At 44.7% G+C, this 22,002-nt stretch overlaps 1 protein-coding gene across 6 annotated transcripts in view; it reads right to left on the bottom strand.

Moving 5' to 3' along the window:
* Nucleotides 1–1,709: 1,709 nt before the first annotated feature.
* LOC118233351 (5'-AMP-activated protein kinase subunit gamma-2-like) overlaps nt 1,710–22,002 on the bottom strand; it is a 67,473-nt gene continuing 47,180 nt past the window's right edge. For 3 of the 6 annotated variants that reach the window (XM_035428973.1, XM_035428974.1, XM_035428975.1), the window contains 12 exons: nt 21,048–21,099; nt 15,956–16,065; nt 12,409–12,490; nt 7,793–7,851; nt 6,872–6,917; nt 6,440–6,494; nt 5,469–5,595; nt 4,375–4,540; nt 4,212–4,249; nt 3,859–4,005; nt 3,263–3,356; nt 1,710–1,869 (listed from right to left, as the gene is read on the bottom strand). In XM_035428973.1, coding sequence (XP_035284864.1) covers nt 1,838–1,869; nt 3,263–3,356; nt 3,859–4,005; nt 4,212–4,249; nt 4,375–4,540; nt 5,469–5,595; nt 6,440–6,494; nt 6,872–6,917; nt 7,793–7,851; nt 12,409–12,490; nt 15,956–16,065; nt 21,048–21,099 — 1,008 coding nt within the window. In that variant the 3' untranslated portion in view covers nt 1,710–1,837. Of the gene's footprint in view, nt 1,870–3,183; nt 3,357–3,858; nt 4,006–4,211; nt 4,250–4,374; nt 4,541–5,468; nt 5,596–6,439; nt 6,495–6,871; nt 6,918–7,792; nt 7,852–12,408; nt 12,491–15,955; nt 16,066–21,047; nt 21,132–21,653; nt 21,798–22,002 lie in introns of those variants that run through there. The other 3 variants (XM_035428976.1, XR_004766519.1, XM_035428977.1) reach the window with 3 other exon arrangements.

Here is a 22,002-nt window from a genome sequence, read left to right as displayed (position 1 = left end):
CTAAAACTAACCATTTGGTTGATAATGAAGAATTCAAAGACATAGCAAATTACAAAATTCCAGACCTGCATTGCTTTAACAAGTTTTTTTTTTTTTTTTAATTATGAAAGACCTTAAACACATCCATTCAACAAGCAGAACTGAGCAAGAGATTGGTTGGAATGGAAAAGACACACAGGGGACCCCAAGAACCGAAATTGGGGACCAGCGCTCTAACTTCCAATTAAAAATTTACGAGCTACAATTAGTCAACTGTAGAATAACAGAGCTATTTAAAATAAAAAAATAAAATAAAAAATGAAGTCAACAGAAGGCTGAGGTCCCAGTTCCCATCTGGAGTTCAAATGCTCTGCGGACACAAGTTACTATAGTCAAAACGGGAAAGCAAAAAACCCAACTCTTTGCTCTTCCATCAAAAGGCAAGGAGTTCAATCTTTTCTAAAATAAAATAAATAAATAAAAGAAAGATACACATACCACAGGGGTAAAAGATTCAGTAGCACTGTTTATTCCACTCCTCAAATCAGCAAATAAAAAAACAAACAGCATGTATTGTCAATATAGTGTAATCCGCATGCTATTAACGCACACTTAATATTGGATACAACGTTCCCGTCCGTGAAACCAGATGAACAATACATACCACAACTGAAAGTATATTTTAAAAATTACATTAGCAGTCATACAAACAGCATGATCTTTTTACATTACAATCTGCAGAAAAATAAAGCTTTCTCTGGCACTTGAAGTCTTCTCAGTATGAAGCTTAGTTCTTATATACAGTACGATACGCAGAGAATAAGAGTCAGGCATGCAGTGTCCACGGATGGACAGTTTGTGGGTGTTTGGAAAGCGCCTTCTCTCTCTCTCTCTCTCTCTCTCTCTTCTTTTTGCATTGTTATGAACATAAACAGGAACTCGCTACCACTTCCATGCATGAGGCGGGGGGTCCTGCTGTCCTATGCACTCATTTCACCCCCCCCCCCCCCCCAAAAAAAAAAAAAAAATATATATATTTCAGAGATTTCTATCAAAAAAATAAAGCTTTAAACAATCTTTCGTCACAGCAGTTTTCAAGACACAACTTGGACTCCTTTCCTAAAAAATAAATAAAAATAAAATTTTAATTTGAAACAATATGATTTCGCTCAGTGACAGGACACAGTATGCTGCTGTTACTTTGGTATTTAAAGACCTGTGTGTGTGATTTAATGTGGGTAAACAGCCTCCTTCACGTCACCAGTGCACACATGGCACTGATGACACCAGGAGGGTAAGAGTTTGGCGTTTGTAGCGCAAAAATCAAGCAAGAAGGATTTGGCCCCCACAGGAACCTTGCAAAGGATTGTGGGGTTTTGGTGCATGGCCCATGAGTACATTATTACCACCTTGAGACTCACTTTAAAAAAGAAAAAAAAGTTAAATAAGGAGCCATCAGTGGAGAACGCAAAAAAACGTGAGTGTCCAGTCGCTTGCATGTAGGAGTAAACGCTGAAGTATAAATAAATAAACATTTAAAAACATTTTTAAAAATAACCAAAGGCCCAGTCCACATCTGTTTATGTTCAGAGTCCAATCAAGTCCAGGACGTGACATCACTATCTCAAAGGGGCATGGCCATGATAACTGCCTCCCTCCCACAGTGAAAGGAAAAGCACTCAGCCCCTCCCCCTGCCCCTCCCCCTGCCCCTGCCCCTGCACCCCCCCCCCCCCACTGGCCATTAGTCCAGTGAAGCCCAACTCTTCATCTCCCGGGTTGGACGATTTGGGACAGGGGCCTAGTGGGGTACCAGTGCAGCCCAGCTCACTGTGCGCCTTAAAGACCCCCTCAGCAGCGTCACTCTGTCTCGCTGTCCTTTCTGCCGAAACCTGCAGGAAAGAGAAGCACATGCGTCAATCTGACTGACTGACAGAGGAGACCACTCCCACACCCAACTAAAACCTGCAATCATTCACATATTATTTTAAGACGTTCCTTTAAAATCAGAGAAACCGGGTTTCTTAAGCATTACCCAGCCCCCATGAGATTTTACATCAGTTCCTAACGCTATACATTTCCTAAGACATATATCCCTTTGAGGTAAATTTGAAAAGGAGATTTCAGATCAAAATGATGTGCAGAAAAACATTTTCTTGTAAATTAAAAGATATTAGTGTGTTTTTTTCTCTCCTCGGTGCAGGGAAATGGAATTCTTTTGATGTCTGTGTCTGCGCGTCTGTGCGGCGGCGGAAAGCTCCGGTAATTCCCAGGACGGCTTCCAGCTTCCTGTCAGCCCCCGCTCCCGCGAGGCTCCCGAAACGCCGCGTGCACGTCGCGCCTCGGCGTACCCGTCACAGCGAGGAGAACGCCATTTACAAAACACAGAGCCACACGGGACCGGGACCGCCAAACGCATGCGCTGTCCTTTCAGTCCGCAAAAACAACACAATCCGTACGAGCGAGAAAAGCTTTTAGCGCAAGACGCTGTTATTCGAGCAGAAGTGTCATCGTGGTCAAGCACAGTCCATTCCTTCAGCAGCTGAAAATACACTGAGGGGGGGCAGACTGACAAACTCCTGAAAGGCACGCTCGCTACGCCTGATTGGAGAGTTCTTCTGAGTGACAGACTGAGTCACAGAGCTGAACATCTGGGCAGTAGATAGAGATAGATCTTTGGCCCTGTTCTGGATGGGAGGGGCGGGATTGAGAATGTTCTGGAAACCCCAAGCTTGGGTGGAGAGAAATGTATGGAATGCAGTTTGGGCTGGCCCTGGGGGAGGGGGGTAGGCTGGGAAGGCTGAGGTGATTTAAGGCTGTGCAGGTGATTTAACAGTGCAGGGAGCAGAGGACAGGTAGGAGGGGCCTTGCCCAGGGGCACCTGGCTTCTATGTCTCAATGCTGCAGCTCCCGATCCCCAGCTAAGGCTTATAAGGCAGTTTATGCAGGGAGTCACAGAACAGAGGGAGGGACGGCCAACGAGAAGGCTTCAGGACCAACCAATCACACACGTGTGGACAAAGATAACGTTCTATAAACAACACAAAAACAACGTTGCAAACGCGGCATGCTTTTCCCTCCGTAGTTCAAAGCGGGTGAACACCAGCCGAATGAGCTGAGCACAGTCAGCAGCCCACTGCTGGTCTCAGAGCAGAGCGGTTAGCGCGAGCCAGGCAACCACACGCCGTTCTGGGCCGAGGCCCTACCTGCGGACCTGGGGGCGGGGGTCAGAGGTCAGGTTCCCGGGAAAGGGGGGGTGGGGTTAGGAATGTTGCGCGTCTATACCTGCGGGGCTGAGCACCAGCGCCTGCAGGATGTCCGACAGAGAGATGATGCCCTCGATGCTGCCGCTCTCGTCCACCACCACCAGCCGATGGACCTGCGGGGGGGGGGGGGGGGGGGGGGAGGGAGACAGAGAGCTCAGCCTGCTGCTCACTGCACGCCCATGAGGGGCAGAGAGAGAGAGAGAGAGAGAGGGGGGGGGGGAGAGAGAGATACAGAGAGAGTTGCACACCCATGAGGGGGAGAGGGGGTGGAGAGGGAGAGAGACAGAGAGAGAGCACAGCCTGCTGTTCACTGCACGCCCATGCAGGGGCAGAGAGAGAGAGAGAAGGGGGGAGAGAGAGACAGACAGAGAGAGAGCGCCGCCTGCTGTTCACTGCACAGAAACACATTTCTGTGAGGAAGCTCAGCAGAACAGCTTTGATTCCCCAGTTTGCAGTTGCAGAGGGGAAGCGAGTTGCGAGTTGACCCACCAGGTCAAACTAAGTGAAATAAAACTTGTGTCAGTGAAATGGCGCTGCTGCACCTGTGGTGTATCTGAACAGAAGCGCTCTAGTTCAGTTTGGGGGGGGGGGGGGGGGGGGGGAGAGTTTGCTCACCTCTGCTTTGACTATCCTGTCCACGATGGTCTCCAGCGTCTCCAGCCTGTTGCACTTCATGACTCCCTCGAAGTACTGCGAGCGGTGTTTCAGCGCCTGGGTCACCGTGATGTCCAGGTTGTTGTACGTTTTTTCCGCCGCCAGGTTCTACAAACGATCAAGGCCATTTTAAACAAACGTCCCCAGATATTAAACTTTAACACAAACTCAGTGATCATCGATGAGTATCACTGAGAGCCACTGCTAGATAAATTCTTTGTGGCGATTTTACAATACAATGCTAAATTAATTAACAAATGTATTCAAGAGTTTCAGTTAAACTGTATTTGAATGAGAAATTTAAGTGTACTTACTATGACATCAAATTTGGAATAAATATCAACAACTTTCCCTGAAAGATGAAACGAAACAATAATTAGAAACAATCATTTCGAAACAACCTTTCGAAAGGCCAAAAAACAGGAAGTCAGAGATGTTGGGCAATGGAGTTTTGGGATGGATTTAAAGTGTGCACACCTGACTCGTCCACGACGGGGAGTGCAGACACCCTCCTCTCCACGAAGATGTTGAGCGCTTTGATGATGGGCGTGTCGGGGTGGATGAAGGCGATGTCGCTGTAGGTTCCGATCCCCAGCTCCTCCAGGGTCTGCTTCATGAAGGCCGGCTTTGGCATCTCACACACCTGCAGAAACAACAGCACAGGGCCACCTGAGTACTGAAACACACACACACACACACACACACACACACAGACACACACACACACACGCACATGCACACACACAGAAACACACAGAAACACACACACGCGCCCGCACACGCAAACATACACACACACACAGAAACAGAAACAAACACACACACACACACACACACACACACACACAGAAACAGACACACATACACACACACACATGTACATACACAGAAACAGACACACACACACGCACACAAACACGCACACATGCACCCGCACACGCAAGCAAACACACACACACACAGAAACAGAAACAAACACACACACACACACACACACACACACACACAAGGACGGACAATACAGTTCACGGCACAGCCCTGAGTCAGAATCTCCAAGAACACACGCTACCTACTGTGCTTCTGCATCCAAAGACACCACTTTCTGTGCTACTACACCACATTTACAAATGGGCAAAAAACTGACTGAGCTCTGCATTAGGTTGAAGCTCCAATATAGCAGCTGTCAATTACATTTTACATAGTTTTCAGCCTGCACTAAGCTTCTTATTATTCTCAGCAACAGTGGACAGTACCCTGTGCAGATTGCAGTTCTCGACACACTACAGTTAAATTAAATTGCATTCATTTTATTTGAATCCTGTTGTACTGAAAAAACAGGTCTTAAAGGCTATTTTAAATGAAATTTGCTTGTGAAAATTCCAAATGAACTCAACAGGGGGCAGTGTAACATAAGTATGGATACTTGCGCTATCCATATCACGCAGGTCTAATGTTAGCCTTCACTTCCCTCCTATCTGAGTATGTGGGAAATAACCTTCCCAAGAGATTCAGCCATGCCTCAGGCACTGAGCGAGCGTGAAACGCGGGCTGTCGATAAAGTTTTCACTTACGAAGAGCTGGAGGAACTTGAGGATCCTCTTGTGTGTGAGGATGTAAAGTGCGTTTCCGGTCACCGGGTCAATGACGGGCAGCCGGTGAATCCTGTTCTTGATCAGCGAGTACACCGCGTCGAAAACACTGCAACGCGACACAACAACGTCGATGAACATCCTCGCTGTGCGAACCCACAACGCTCGGCCCGCTTCCACTGGGCCTCTTCCGCTGGCACGAGCGAGCTTTTTCCAATCTGACAGCGTAAATATTTACCGAGAAGCACCGTCTAAAAACGGCAGCGTCCCTCAGCTGAACACAGGCTATGAATATCCATGATGATCCGCAAGGTGTAATCACACACGCTGCTAAAACAGAGCCCAGAAACAGCGGGCCCGGCTTCCGGAATAATCTCCAAAATAATAACCATCCACTGTGGTGTAATTAAGCGCCGCACTGGAGCAAACAGATGGTCTGTGCAGAGCAAAAATCAGGGCTTTTCAAGCAGTTATTCAAGGGGGTGTGGCCAGTCTACATCCGACACACAAAAATATATGGGCGCAGGCACACACACACACACAAAAGCACACACACACACAAACGCACACACACACAAGCACACGTTTACACATATGCACCACGCACACACACACACACACAAGCACAGAGAAACATAAGCCTGCACACACACCTGCAAACATGCTTTTATTGATTCCAGAATACTGAAGTGTGCCAGACAATGCTAATAGATATGACTGAGCAGGGAGGAGGGATGCTGGGTTTAATGGACTGAAGAGCCCACTGGAGCTGAAAGCAGAACAGAAGACTAAAGAAAAAAAGGCTGATTGTTTTCCACCACTAGTCCAGTGCAAGAGCAGTATGTGGACAGCATCATTTACAAAAACATATTCTCACTGAAAGCTGTGCTATATTCCAGGGTGCATTTGTACAGTACAACTGTACAGTTCCTCAAAAAACTAAAAGCTCTTACCTTGCATCAGGTGATATGTTTACTAATGGCTTAAATGTTTCTTGAAGGTAGAGATCTACACAGGAGAAAAAAAAAACAGAATTACTCAAGCTAAATCCATCAGGTTTGACATAACCTAACCTCACATCCATGTGGAGTATCTTACCGATGTACAAAATGGCCAATTAAACATAAGACCTCTTTTAATGAGCTCTTAAATGACACATAAAACATCAATATTAATGCAGTACTCTGTAAATAATATTACTGCTAATCATGCAACGCCCCATTGCTCAGAAAACCCTTTTGTATCTGGTGTTTGTGCAAGAATCTGCCCTAGTCCGCTGAAAAAAATCCTCATTATTTTTTATGCTAAATAATAAATCACATCAAATGTGAGTTGGAAAGCTGTCGTTGCCATGGTGAAGATAAATAACACAATATAAATTATACCTCTCCACGTTTCAATCTTGTGTTCTTCCAACTCATATATTTGCACCTAAAAAGCAAAGAAACAGTAACTTTAGCGAACTGGAAAACGTCTCAGCGTTGCTGCTCAAACAAATCAAGGAAGCTGCAAAATGGGTTCTTATGTTTAACTATGTTTTGAAAATAGCATTCATGAAAGAGATGTGGCTTTCACCGAATCCCTCAATGAAGCTTCCTTTCTTTTAAACATCCAAAATGAATTCACCCGCTAAAGAAATAATTATTCAAGTTGCAACTTTGATATGAGAACAGACTGAATCCACCCACGGCAGGTGAGATAGAGAAAATGGCTGATGTGTGATGGAGACATTTCGCTTAAGAAAAGACTTCTGTGAGCCCTGGCAAGACTCACCCGAAACCTCAGGAATTCATCACCGTCTGTGTGCTACACACACACGCATGCTCAAACACACGTGTGTAAAAGCACACACACACGTGCTGCATTCCTACAGTACAGTACAGCACACACCAGAGGATTATCCACTAAAGCACACCGCACTTTTATTGTACATTCCATTCTGCTCGCGCACACATCTGTGGCAATATGGCGCCATTATGGGGCAGTGGTTTTTGTGAGCGCATGTTCATTTTACCCAGCGTCCTCCAGTAAACACTCTGTTAAGCACTGCCATAAAGAGCCAATGTGAAAGTAGACCCCCTTTCTGATGTACTGTACTGGTGTAACCCCAGGAGTATGTACCTCCACCGCTGACACAGTACTAAACACTGAATAAGTCTGTCACATTCTGCTTTACAATAAATGCTTTAAATAATAGTTATAGTTTTACCTGCAGCAAAATTCTATTTTTTTGCCTGAAGAACAGAATTAACATTACTTAATCTTTTAATTTCTCAGAGACAATATTTTATAAAGCATTCACATACCAGAGGTGATTTGTAGTATCGTTGCAGTATGATGATGAAGTCTGTGATGGTTAACATTCCTGCAGGCACACAACATTAAGACAGTAAAAATTACAGGTAACATTTTGGGACTTTAGAAGAAGCACAGATTTACAATGTGAAGATCAGAAACAGCAGAACTTCTTTTGCATCCTGCTGTCTCTTTTGAAAAAGTAGAACACACTCCAGAATAATAAACACAAATTCATGCATGAAAAATGAGCACAGAACTCCTGAACAAAGTATTCAATCAGTGTACAAGGAGACCACAGAGAATTATCATTTGAGACTGTTGAGCAACTGCAAACGACATTCACAGCAAACATTTTCCCATACGCTACACTGTGAAGCGGTAAACCACATCCATACTCCACATCATCACTGAGAGACAGTACTTAGCCAATATTCGCACACTGGCGGTACATGGTGCGAAGCCATTATTCATCAGTGACGTGATGACAGCTGAAATGTGCGATTCTGCTGCACAAAGAACGCAGGATCGCAAAGAGAAGATCATACATACGGTACTCGCATACATACATACATAAGTGCTCAATGTATGCATTAAACAGTGAGTGTGTGTGTGTGTGTGTGTGTGTGTGTGTGTGTACGCCCACATTTACTCAACTCAAAATCTTCATACTAGACAAAAAAACTGAGGGTGTTTGCAAAAGACGAATAAATTAACACTTTTTTTTTACAAGAAAGCAGAATATGAGTGTGAATGACTAAAGCCTTTTTAAATGCAAGAAGAAACTGGACTCTAACGCTTCCACCAGCCGTGCGTTTGTACTGGCTAAATAAAGCCAACAGCGCTCCCGTCCACTACGAGTAAGTTACAAACCGGCCTAAATGGGATTTATTTCTCAAAGAGCTGCCCAGCAGGGTCTATTTTAGAAGCGCGCTCCACGGCTGAACTTCGGAGATAGTGCCTCCTTCAGCCGCGAGGCCGTCTCCCCTCTTATCTGAGCTGCAGGAAAATTCACGAGCGTAGCGCTCAAAGACCCCCCCCTCCCCCGCAGTGGTGCCACAGCGGGCTGGCAGGGCAGGCACAGGTGTGGGATTATTTACAGCACTTTCATCTTCCGCTCCTTTTCTTCCTTTTGACTGGACTATCCCTTACGTCCTTCAGCCCCACACGGGAAGGGCCTTCGCTTCACTTCCCCCTAATGGCATTTAGCGGACTCTTACCCAGAGTGCAAAGACCAGGGGTCAAAGTTCAGTAATACCCCAGAGGGGGAAAGTATAGTCCCAAGAGAGGACGGCGTCTGTCTCCATGATGACAGTCCGGAGAGCGGGTGGGTAAGGATGGAGGTCGGTGACAAGAATATGAGGGGTGGAGAGAACAGGAACGAGGGTATAATTTAAGGCCAAGGGCCACGTGGAATTAAAATCAGATGAACCTGGGGCCGGAAGGGAGCTTAGAAAGGCAAGTCAATATCGGATCATTCTGCAGCGATGCTTGTCCTCTCTGCGTAACCGTTCAACACCTGTAGTGCTGAAAGGGAACCAGGGCGGCACTGCAACTGCAACAGAACGACAGGGACTCTATCTGGACATTACTCAGTATTTACCATCACACCACTAGGGGGCAGCAGACAATTCCGCAGGTTCACCATGCTGGGTGAGGCTTTAGGCAGGAACAAACACCGGGCTGGTAGACTGTGGAAAAGCAGGGAACGAGGAACATTCCCCTCCTCACCTTCTGTTAAAAGCCCAATTCCAAAACCATCATACTAGCCCAGCATCTACAGTGGCATCGTCTATCACTATAACCAGGTAAGCCCAGTCAGCCATTAAAACATGCAAAGATCTCTGTGCAATTACATATCTCCAGACCCATGCCATATATTCCCTTTCACACATGGTACTGTCGGTCAGGCCCCTCCCCACCTGTTTTTTTCCCCTGAAAAATCCATAAAAATGTGCTTAGATGAAAACACACATGAATAATAATCTCTGCATCCTAACACAGACAGAGGCTGTCACTGAATGAGTCATTTGGTACTCCCCCTCCCACCCCCCCCTCCCCTCCCCCTTGTCTGCCTGGGACAGACGTCTGTTGTGATTGACCGAACCAGACGGCCTAAATATAGAAGGCTATCCTCGCTGCGCTTAAAGATTTTTCCTGCAGCGCGTCCCGTCGGCCGGCCGGAGCGATCAGTCGCGTAACGGGCAAACCTTATGGCGGACGGGGGGAGCGACGGCGGGCTCGGGCTGAGGGGGAGTCCGCGTCGTAAATCAGGGCCCCGCGGGACCCCCCCTGACAGAGCGGCCCGGGCCGGAGGCACCGATAAAAAGGTCACCGCTGATGAGCGATGTCATCCCCTATTCCCAGACCTGATCTGCCCTGCTGGGCCCCGCCCACGATGACATAATCAATAACATCCGATTTGATGCTGTAGCCTTTGCAGCGAAATTGCCATGAGGAGAGGTGTGTGTATGTGTGTGTGTGTGTATATATCTCCATCCATCCATCCATCCATTATCTATACCCGCTTATTGCTGGTCAGCGTCGTGGGAGGTGCTGGACCACATCCCAACATGCATTGGGTGAGAGGCAGGAATACACCCTATACACATATAAAACTGTCCCCCGCATTTAAAATGCAAGATTAAAAGCATGAACTCTGCATCTGACAGTTCCGGGGTGATTCGTCCTCTGCTGAACGCAGCCATAACCTCCTGTTTAACACCGTCTTCGCTACAAGAGCAGATGGAAGCTACTGCACGTGCTCAGAATGAACGGGGAAGGCTCCCGGCCCCAGGACTCCGCCCAAAAAAATTCAGAACTCAAACACAGCTTTTACTCTCGACTTCAGCAGCTCCTGAAGGGCGTGGATGGCTCGGGGGAGAAATTTCAAAATGCAAGTTTAAGTGGAAGTTAAGTGAATGTTAAAGTACGCTGTCACCGGTTCCTGTCAGAGCACAACATGCCCTGAGGGGTACCCTCTGGGTGTACCCCAGGCTGCACGTACAGAATACTGCTCCTCTCATTATCCAGCCTGATTTACAGGTTCCGTTCACTTTAACGTACGCACAAACGTCAACCAATCAAAAGAAGTGGATTTTCTATTCCATGTGAAAAAAAACGACTGTCTAGTCGGCTTCCGAGTTTTATTCTGATAGCTTCCACAGTAGCAAGCCATATCCCTTTCCAGAAAGTACATAGTAACCTCCGCAATAAGCATGCATAACCCTACTTTAACTATCTAGTCAGCTTCCTGGATTTATCATATCTGCAAGGTAGTAATCAATATCTCTCCCCATACAGTGACTCCATGCCACGCAGGCCGTCTTTCCCCTCAGAATGAGATCACGCCATCGACTTTCATCCGAACGAGCAGATGACTGCTGCCACTGCAGCAGGCTGTGCCCGGGGATCTTCCACGGGCAGACGCCCACAATCACGTCTGGCCACGCCCACAGGACATCCTTCACGCCTTCCGCTTGCCTCTTCATCGATGGAAAGCTTTCTCTGCGCTGTTAGGAAACGAGCACTTAGTGCGCCGCAGTATTCTGCTTTAGCTGCCATCGGTCTCCGACATGCGCACTGCATTCTGAAATCATTAGCCCAAAGATGAGAGGACTGTTTCTCAGTGTCGGATCATCACACACAAAGCCCCACAAAGGCTTTGAAGGGACAGGCCTGCTAAGTTAACGTGCCTGTAAATGGAAAAAAAAAACACGCTAATTTAGTTCTTTTTAAATTTCACTATTCAGCAGTACGATTCGACTGAGAGCAGAAAAAGCAGTCCCCCATTATGGAAACGATCTAGGTGGCCACTGGATTAAATTTGCGTTCGTCGTCCTTGCTGTTCTCTCATTGGACGAGTCGACGGCGGCGGGTCCCAGCGGCCCTTCTCCTCCGCGCGGAGCGGCGCTCTGCGTTAGGATGCAGGACGGAGCGCAGGGCTGAACGCTCGCTAAAGCCGCTAAAGATTCATTAAAACGGCCCGGCACCTGAGGGGCGCGCCGGGCCCGCTTAATCACCGCGGCGCTGACGGATAGCGCTTTATTTATGTGGCGAGCGCTGTCGTAGAGCGCTGCCTCTGTCTGAGGCCGTGTCAGCACGCCGAGCTCCAATGAAAAACCGAGGGGGAGGGGCCCCGCTCAGTACCGCCGGCTATTCTTTTAACGCCTTCGCTTTTTTTTTATCGCGGAAAAAGCCGCGACTGAGTTGCGTAGCGGCGAGGGCGTTGTTCCTCACACATTAGAGCACAGAGGGGCTGAACAGCTCAAATGCTCTGACGAGACTGACCAGCTCAGTACTCCATAGGAAACAAAAGGGTCTGGACGGATGCTTCAGATTAACATGCAGTCATTCCTTTCCACTTCCACAGAATCCCAGCCGGGTGTGCAAACCGAACGTCCAATCAGACGCTCTCGTCCTCAGAACAATCCCAAGAGGAATTATATTTCTTGAGAATATTGAGATGTAGATTTCTATTTTACTGTACCTTCTCTCAGCCATGCAATATTTCTAGGTGGAATGCATAATGCAGAAAAGACAGGATGACACCCTCTCCCATCCCCCCCACCCCCCCCAGTCAGACAGTGGTTTTGCCCTTATCAGTGAGAGACCAGAATTTACTCACCGACAAAGCTCTGCTTTTTTGTCTCCCAAAGAGGAGCTGCTCGGACCCCATTGGCCACCAGGGCAAAGAAGGCCTTCTTAACCTGGAGGGATTATAGAAATGGGGGGGTTTAACTGCAATGTAAAAACAAAAAGCATGTGAGCATCCAAAAACACATTATTATCCAAGCTTCATTACTCTCACATTAAATGGCCCTTTTGTTGAACCCCTTCCTCAAGCATCTCCTTTTTTGAACACAAGCCTGAAAATAATAATGGTCACTGTTCTTGAACCCCTTCAGGTTTAATCCTGGTCTCTTCTGAAAGGTAACCCAAGGGAGTTTGTTTTTCAAGAATCAGAGTTACCCTAAGTATTACTGAAACAGGGTAAAAGCTCAAACACACTGCAAGTTGTTTCTCACCTATAATATATATTTTTTAAAACCGTGGTAAGGATGCAGACTTTGCCGTCATTCGAGTTGTCCAAGGATTTCCAGAACACATGGAAGGTAAGGATTCATCATTTTGATCGAGACTGTTGTGTGCCCACTCATGTTACAAAATAAGGAACCACTGTCACTGTAACATTGGGATCGTATAAGGGTTTATAGTGATTGAATCGTTTTAACGCTCCAAATGGTACCGTATATTGTGTGACCAGATTGAAAATTTCACCATAAAAAAACGCAATGACTGCAAATGAACCAGTGCACTGCTGGCCCAAATTCAACGTTCCTTTAAACAGGCACCAGCCCATTTGATGGCAGCAGAACGGCACAGCCTCTTCTTGACACCTCCTGGCTCCCAAGCTCAAAGCACGGCGGCGGCCATAGCCATCTCCGACCAACTGGTCCAGGACCCGGTTACCACCACTGCTATCCAGATCCAGCCATTATGTGACATACGTCTGCACTGGTCTGGGGTCAGCTTTCAGGAGCAGAATCTGTCAACACCATCCATGGGCTTTGTTTGCTCATGTGACACGGCAGGTTTGCTTGTGAAAAAATTGTTAAAATAAAATAAAACTTTCACAGCCTAGTCATGTGACTTGTGTTGATTTAGGGTAGCGTCATGGATTGGTTCATGTGATTGTTTAACAGAGCAAAAGTCATGTGGTACCAATCTGAGAGATCATTTAACAGGGAGAAGGTCGTATGATGCCAGCCCATGTGATTGCAGGACTGGGATAAAGTCATGTGGTGAAATACACAGATTGTATATAACTGTTTGCAACCCAGTGACAGCGCCTCTCTGGTTTAGAAGACACACGAGAGAACACTAGAATGTCAGAGAGCGACTGCTCATATTTTTCCCATTTTTGTAAAACAACATGACCTCTTGACCTCATCAGACTGTGTGACTCCACCCCACAACTGCATCACAAAGAGCTTACTGATGACTGCTTTTCAAGTAGTTGCGATACTATACAGAATAAAAAAACATTAGTTGAAAAAGACACTCCTCCAAATACCATTATTGTCACTGCAAATGATGTAAACCCAAACACAGACCTCAGAAAGTCCTTTCCTGTTTAGCATGACGATATCCCTGGTCACACAGCGAGGTCCATATAAAAATAGCTAGTCAAGATCAGTGTGTAAGAAATTGATTGGCCTGCACAGAGCCCAGACCTCAACCCCATCTAGTATAAAGCCTTCCCAGAAGAGTGGAGGTTGTTACAGCAGCAAAGCGTGAACCAACTCCATATTAATACCCATAATTTGAGATGAGATGTTGGATGTCAGTAGTCCACATACTTTTGGCCATTTAGTGTAACATTAGCTACATTATCTAAAATAATATTATTGCAACTCTTTTTAAATGATCAACTAGCTAGCTAACCAAGGTTAGCTATCAATGCTGATCATGATGAACGAGTTTGCGCGCCCAAAGACGTTTTCCCCAAAATCCAACTTATAGCAAGTCATTACTAGAACTGATATTTAACATGAGCATGGCATCGCGTAAAAAGAGAAAAAGCTCTAATGCGCAGGACGGGCGTTTTCCTCCTGTATTCTTAATGTGCTGATGTTTTTACAAGGGGCACAGGACTGTTAACATTAATGCACAAGGCATTAAACCTTGGTAAAGCTGCTAAGTAGTGCCAGGTGTCTGTATTGTTTTCCTCCAATAGCAATGCTTAAGAAATAAATGACCCTGACACTCTGGCACTTAATTTAATCTAATGTAATTTCATTTAATCAAATATATTTTTATTGAATGTTCTCAAAAACCATTATCACTGAAGTTTGTAAAATTGTTGAAGATGCTCTGTATGCAATTAAGGAGTCTTATTTATAATGTGGCATAGGTTACACAGATGATTTTTATGCAATAAATGCAGCGTATTAAGTCATCATGATATAAACTGCAGACCGCCTACTGCACCATCATGCATCTGTTTACCTGTTTTGGGGCTTTTCTGCGGCTACCCATCCACCCACCCACGCACGTACGCACGCACGCACGCTCGCATACAGTTATTTACATTTCTCTGGCTTCCGCAAAGTCTATGGGGTCCCAGAAAAAATAAAGGATCTGAAATGTTTGTTCAGTAAACAGGCCCACTCAGACAGCGCAGCGCGTTGACTTCCGGCCCTGTTTAGCTACCGCATCGTACTCTGACGGAGTGAGAGACAGTTTCTCCATATCTGCCTGCGCCACGAAATGCAAATGTTTTGAGTCCGCGAAATAATCAGCAGGGGAAAGACGGAGCCCAAGATAAAAGCCTGCTGGAAGGTTTATCACGCTGCGATAAAATATTCAACAGCATCGACGGCACTACAGCCAAACAACTAGGACGAGAAAAATAAAAGCAACTGGGCAAAATCCCTCATGCTTGGCAGGGGGTCGGAGGATAATGAAGAGAGCAGGGATTAACTCTTCGTTTTCCAAGGTTTCTCTCTTCAAATAGGGAATGTACTCAGGGAACTTGCTGAAAGAGAACCTTAAAAAAAGAAAAATGGAATCCAGAAAACAACATTACCATGAACTGGGCAGACATACCTCCTAGAAATATAGCCTACGTCTAGTTTTCTCCAAATTACTTATGACACAAGAAACAATGTTACATCGCTCCGATACTGGTTTGTGGGTTTTCCAGGAGTCTGAAGTGCAAGTTGGGAGAGCCGGGGGAATCCAAATGTATCATAAGAGCGGGTTAAGGATGGAGTTCATAATGGCTGCTTCCAGATCACTTCATCAATCAATTGCAACACCACTGTTCTTCACTTTGCCAAACATATCTGAACACATCTTGTCTTTGCAAATACATCAACAGTGTGCATATTTGTCAACAGTATCGTACTGTGGCACTAAAAGCCTACCAGTACACGGAATGCACAGAAGAGGACAGATAATTACATTACAGCCATTTAGCAGATGCTCTTATCCAGAGAGACTTACGAAGCTTTAGCCTTTTCACAGAGTATCCATTTATACAGCTGGATATTTACTGAAGCAATTCAAGTTTACCCAGCAGAAGGACACAATGTGGCAGTGCCCTAACCTAGGAATCAAACCTGCAACCTGCCTACATTAAAAAAAAAAAGGTGCTTTGTAGTACTTACTTGCAATGCAGTGTCAAAGACGACTAGCTTGGAGCTGGTTGGGACAATGTCGTAGCACTTGTGGGACTTCATGAACCGCATATATATATCACTCTCAGGTTCTTCAGCAGCTGCAAGAAAACAGAGACACACGCACACGCACACACACACGAGCACACACACACACGCACAAACGCACACACAAAGAGAAGAGATTTTACTGAAAGGAAACATGACTTGCAACAATTCAATATACTTGGGTTCTCACACCAACTAAATAGGAACTTGATATTTGGGCATAAAACTACACTTGTGAGAATTTTGAAAAAATTGTATGTTCTTGGTGCTAAACATATATTTAGAAATGGTTGTATTTAAAGAATGATCTGAATTCAATGAATTGGATGAGATACAGGTGACTGGATGTGCATAAGGTATCAGGGAAATGTTTATTATCTCAGTCACATCTGATGATAAACACATGACTTCCCGTTTTCCCCTGCTGTAGGTTTGAAGATAAATCGCCTGTGCATGACAGAGGCAAGCAGGAAACACAGGCCTATTTCTACAACTAGATAAACATTGCCTTGTACACAACATGAACAAAACAGCTACATCGGTTTTAAATATCCCATAATTCAGATATTATAACCCTTAAAAAATCATAACAAAATGTCAGTTTTCTGTACATAAACATATCCCACATGGCACCAAAACAAAATTCATTTAATTAAGATTTCGAATTCTACTATATTCAAATTATAGCAAACCTGTAAATATTTAGCCCAGCATATCTATAATATTAAGCCTTGTCCACTGCTACCACAGCTAAAATACCAAATTACTTTCCTGGGTGTGCCATGAAGCAAAAAAAGAAACATGGACCATGCACACAGCACTTCCAACTCAGAGCAGATGTCACTGAGGAACTACTGGTGAGGTTATGAGCAATTTGGGCATCTTTCCGGTCAATATTGTTTCTAAATCTCATTCAGTACCACTCTGTGCATAGGCTATAAGAAAGAAATTTAGCGTATTTTTTATCAAAACAACACCTGAATACACACATACAGTGTACAAACTCACGTTACCTGAAAACCCATTCCTCGCATTGAAAATGGACCAGCTAAATCAACAAGTAAAAACGACCTCTTTCAAGACTATCAGTGTTTTTCATGCTAACATTGGTCCAGAGCTATTAATGCGCACAAAACAAATCTAAAAGCCTTTATCCTCAATTTGAAAACGACGCCTGTGGGACAACAGCTTGAAAAAGCATGGGCAAATACTGTGATGGATTGGCTGGAAAATCCCGTCTTGTTCAACCACAAACACAATGACTGCAATCTGTTGCCGTTTTTTTTTTTTTTTTTTTTTTTTTTTTTAAATAGCCTCTTCCCATTTACCACCCATTCATTATTAGAGGGCTGTTTTTATGGCTGCCTTGTGAACCACCGCGCAGCTAAAAGGCTTGCGGATGGCGGTTCAGGGGGCGGGGTCTGTCTGGCTGAGCATGGGAACTGTGGGAATAATAACAGCCTGTTGGTGCTGTGTTCTCCCTCTAAATGAAGACTGTTCCAATCAGACAATCAAAAGGGTCTTCCATCCATAAGACAAATTGATATCTTCCAGTTCATCCAAATGATTCGATTTTGAGAACTGAAAATGCAACGACTGAGTTAGCATGACTTTCAGTAAACCGGCTTGCAACTTAGCCAGTTGCGTTCATTGCATTCCCAGTTTTTCCTGCCCAGGTACCTTTGGAATTGGGACTTGAAAATGCTGGTGACCCAGAAATGGACCAACACATACAAATTTAAAACAGAACAAACAATAGCAAAATCCTGTCAACAGTGAGCCAAATGGGGCAACAGAAATCAGAACTCAGACATTCCAACTCGGAAAGATACGGCATTCAAGACCTTTCTAGTTCATTAGCTCACAAAAAAAGAATTCATTTATGATGCAGGGTAAATGCCAAGTAATGATTTTATAATGCACCGGAATCCCACCTGAATAAATGACAAACCAAGTCATGAGTTCAGTTGTTTGATTAAAGGTAGCACTCTCATGAATTCAGTGGTTTCCTTAGTTCTGCATATTATGTAATTAGCTATTTCAACCTGAGCCAGCCAGCAGTAGATGGGTTCCCCTCTGAGTCAGCTTCTGCTCAAAATGTATTATCTATTACCAGCCAGGGAGTTTTTCCTAGCCACTGTCGTCCTAGGCCTGGCTCTTGGGGGGTTCAGCCCCAGCTAGCCCAGCTCAGGCACAGATGCCTGTAAAGCTGCTTTGTGACAATGCCCTTAGTTAAAAAATTTTAAAAAAAGATGCCACATGAATAAAAAAATTTTGAAACTGAATTTAATTGGAGATGGCTCTCCCATTGCATACTGCGATGTTTCAGTGTGTAAAACCCAGAAAAACTCTCCCAAGCCTTTGCGGCTCAAACACTGCAGAGAACAGCTTAATTTCATCCTCTGCAGGAGTTGGGGGGAAAAATACTTCCAAAGCAAAAACAAAGCACATGAGAATTTAAAATTTCCCACAATATGCAGACATAATGCTCTGGCACGCTTTCACAAGCATCTGTCTGCGAATTCAATTACGACGCAATGGGGCTTTTGTTGCAAGAAAGCCCAGATTAGTCGCGTTTAACTGCCACAGAATCCTTCTGCAGCCGAGATTAGATCTCATACCGCATCATTTCAAAAGAGGAACTGCGGTGCTCTCTAGCTTGGCTAAGCTCATATCTTGGAGTTTCATAGAATTCTACAAAAACACAAGTCATCATTGTGCTGCATCTTTCATTGCTCATAGAAACCCAGAAATATTTGTGGTACGGTCGAGTATTTATGATTTATCTTAGTGCCTCATGAAAAATACCAACCCATGTAGGCTAAATAACAGGACTTGTAAAATCAGAACTGTAAAATCACAATTCATTGCATTCAAAATATTAATCAACAAATGTTATGCTACACCCCCTTCACACAAAGCCCAGAATCCATTGCCCTATCTCTCCTTATCCCCAAGCAATTTGCATGATTTTACTCATCCTTTAAAGATTTTTCTCAATCTCCAAGCCATGCATGGAGACTCCAAATGCATGGCTAAGCTGTAACTCCAGCCGCTTCTGTATGTAGTCAGAAATTTGATGGAATATCCGTATTTTTTTATTTGCCTTACGTCAATGGTATAGCAGCCCTTTAAGGTGACCAAATTGCTTACCTGTACATTAAAGTTATGTACAGATAAGCTGCGAACTGGTTGGCCAAGGTGGTGATGTCATGGGGTCCCATGAACCCACACTCCCACCGTGAAGCGCTTTGTGTCGGTGTGAAAACTGAGCCCAGCCAGCCCCCTGCAGCTCTCCACCAGATCTAATGGGGAAAAGTCTGGCTGCACAGAGCCTTCCAAAATAACAGCCGTCTCTGAAGCAAGATGGCTCATCCAAAGCAATCTTGTCTGAGTGAATCACCTAACCCCGACCTCTCCCCTGGCCAAATAAGTCTAGACTTGCTGGAGAGATGTTGTGTCGATGCCGGACAGGATCGTTTGGATGAGCATGCTTTTCCAGACAGTGTCTCTGGCATCTGTAGTAAGAGCCTATTTGAGCTGACCACTGCCTGCATCCCACTGACAAGGACTCTGTGGGTTCCCTGGCTGCATTCCTGACTCCAACAGACTCTGCCTGTTTGTTCACAGAGATCATGTGACAAATCTCTGCCAATCCCAACAGCATAATTTGATGGCATGAAAACCAACAAATTTAAGCACTCCACCACTGAGTATCACACACAGTATACTTTTTAAAGTCTTTTCCAACAGCATGCTCTTCTTTCATAATAAAGAACCCGGCACAAATACAATACTGTAATCACAGAGGATGCAAAATATAGACACACTGGAGCCAGTATTAATAATCAATCTTTGTCTTGCTATATTGTCCAATGAAGAATTCTTCATTTGGATCCACAGGATCATAAGTGTAAAAGTAGAAGCAAAGACATCATATTTCATATTTTTGTAATATGCTTATAGTGAGATCTTTGAGTTTGAGCACAATTTAGCTACATTGGATTTGTCATTTTGACATGAAATGTTACCCAATTTGAAATCTACAACAAAGCAGAACACAACATAGTCAGAGGCAGCGTCGGAGACTTCAAACGCTTGGTGCTCAAACACGACTGGTCACGCCTCTCAAAACTATACAGGAAGTCAGCTTAAGTTCAATAGAGGTGCGTGGCTGTATAACTGTGAATAAAATTCCTTACATCTGCGTTGAACTGCTACTATAATAGCATAGGCGTAATTAGCAAGATGCACACTAAGCACGAGTCAATTGCGCCTGAAGCAAACAAATGATTACCGACGACGATCGCATTCCCAGTGCACAGCAGGAATCCCCGATTCTCGATCAGCGACACCCGGGGTGGAATCCGGGTTAGAAACAGCGTGCTTTTTGGTGTCTGTCCGAACTACAGAAAACTAATCATAAGCATAACGACTATCAAATAAGATTAACAATCTTTTCAATTTACGATTTATGACCATTAACGCCACGGCACTGGCAACAGTGCTTTCCAAAAAAAAAAAAAAAAAAAAAAAAGAACAAAAAATGAAACACATTAACGCGGATGCACAAAGGCTGAAAACTTTTTTCCCATTTTTTTTAAACAGCCAAAACATCTGTTTTTAGGTCTATTTAAAGATATATCTATGTCTTTCCTAATGTTCATTTCCTATGGAAACCGTGTGCAAATATGCATCCTCATTGCGCATATAGTTGCTTTATGTCATCTGAAAATCAAACAGTAGTCTATGCATATTAAAGAATGTAAGCTTCTGAACAGCGATTCTGTTGATGGGGCGCGTAAGTGATAAAACTGTAATAAGGCTGCTCCGGGAAAAAATATGAGCATAGGCTTAGCTTCAGTATTGTAATGCCGCATGACTGGTTTAGCATAGGCTATATTACGCGTTTAAACAAATTTTATTATTAAAACGTGGTTATAATTTAGTTAGCCGTAGCCTATATAAGTCAACTGTGGGCTACAAACTTTAGTTACATCATTAAGTGCATCATATCTGAAGGGAAAGGACTTACCTTCGGTGTCTAGTTCAAGTTTCTCAAGCATGCCTTCAGCTAAACCGTAGACCTGTGAATGAGATGCAGAGGTAGAGTGAGCTGCTAGGTCTTCCTCTGTTCCACGTCTCCTTCCAGCAAACACAGGTGCTGTAGCCTACTGTAGCGTCGACAGGCAATCAAAAAGGCTGACAGAAACTACAGATCGTTAAAGTCAGCCGTCCTTTAACTTGTAGGATTGCAGTGTGGATTTTCTAGAAGTGATACTGTAACCACTAGTGTTTGACTGCCGTCGTCGAGTCAAAACGGCTCGAAATGAAAGAAGCGAGGTTTCGTGGACGCGAGCTTTCACTAACAGACACACGGCTCCCACTCCTGAAATTCCAATTCAGTGCAGTGCAGATAAAAAACTGAAAGGCATGCCGCTTCAAGGACGAATTGCACTCAAACGCAGTCTATTTCATTCAAGAACTCTTCCTTCCGCAAGTCTGGACGAGAGCCGTGCAGTCTCCGGGACATTCTACCTCCAACTTCTAATGTAAATATTAACACACGTACACCCCCGATCATAGTGAAAGTGGAACATTCCTCTTCCAGCTTGCTGCAGTCGCCGACCAATGTATTTACTATTCTTCTCAAGCCTATGTCATGGTAGGGAAACCCTGCTCCAAGTGGAAGGAAACGTGCAGGGTACTATAAACGGCAGCGCACTGAGGGTAGTCATTTCCCCTAAAGAGGTGGTTTAATTATTCCATGATCATGCGAGATGCATAAAACCGAAATATTTTTAAAAAATAATTGAAGTACGAGGAAGACACTACTGTCGGGAGTTTTAATCGTTAAAAAGGAAAGGAAGGCCAGCCTTCCGCATTCTGGTACTGAACTGCCAGCAAGTTCTTTACCATATTAGGAAATCCCCTGCGTTGCCTAGCAGCGAAAAATCAAGGATTTCCCGACCTTTGTTTGTATTTGAGGT

Source organism: Anguilla anguilla, chromosome 8 (assembly GCF_013347855.1).
Source record: "Anguilla anguilla isolate fAngAng1 chromosome 8, fAngAng1.pri, whole genome shotgun sequence".
In the NCBI taxonomy this organism is placed as follows: domain Eukaryota; kingdom Metazoa; phylum Chordata; class Actinopteri; order Anguilliformes; family Anguillidae; genus Anguilla; species Anguilla anguilla.
This window is presented reverse-complemented; position numbering and strand designations above follow the sequence as displayed.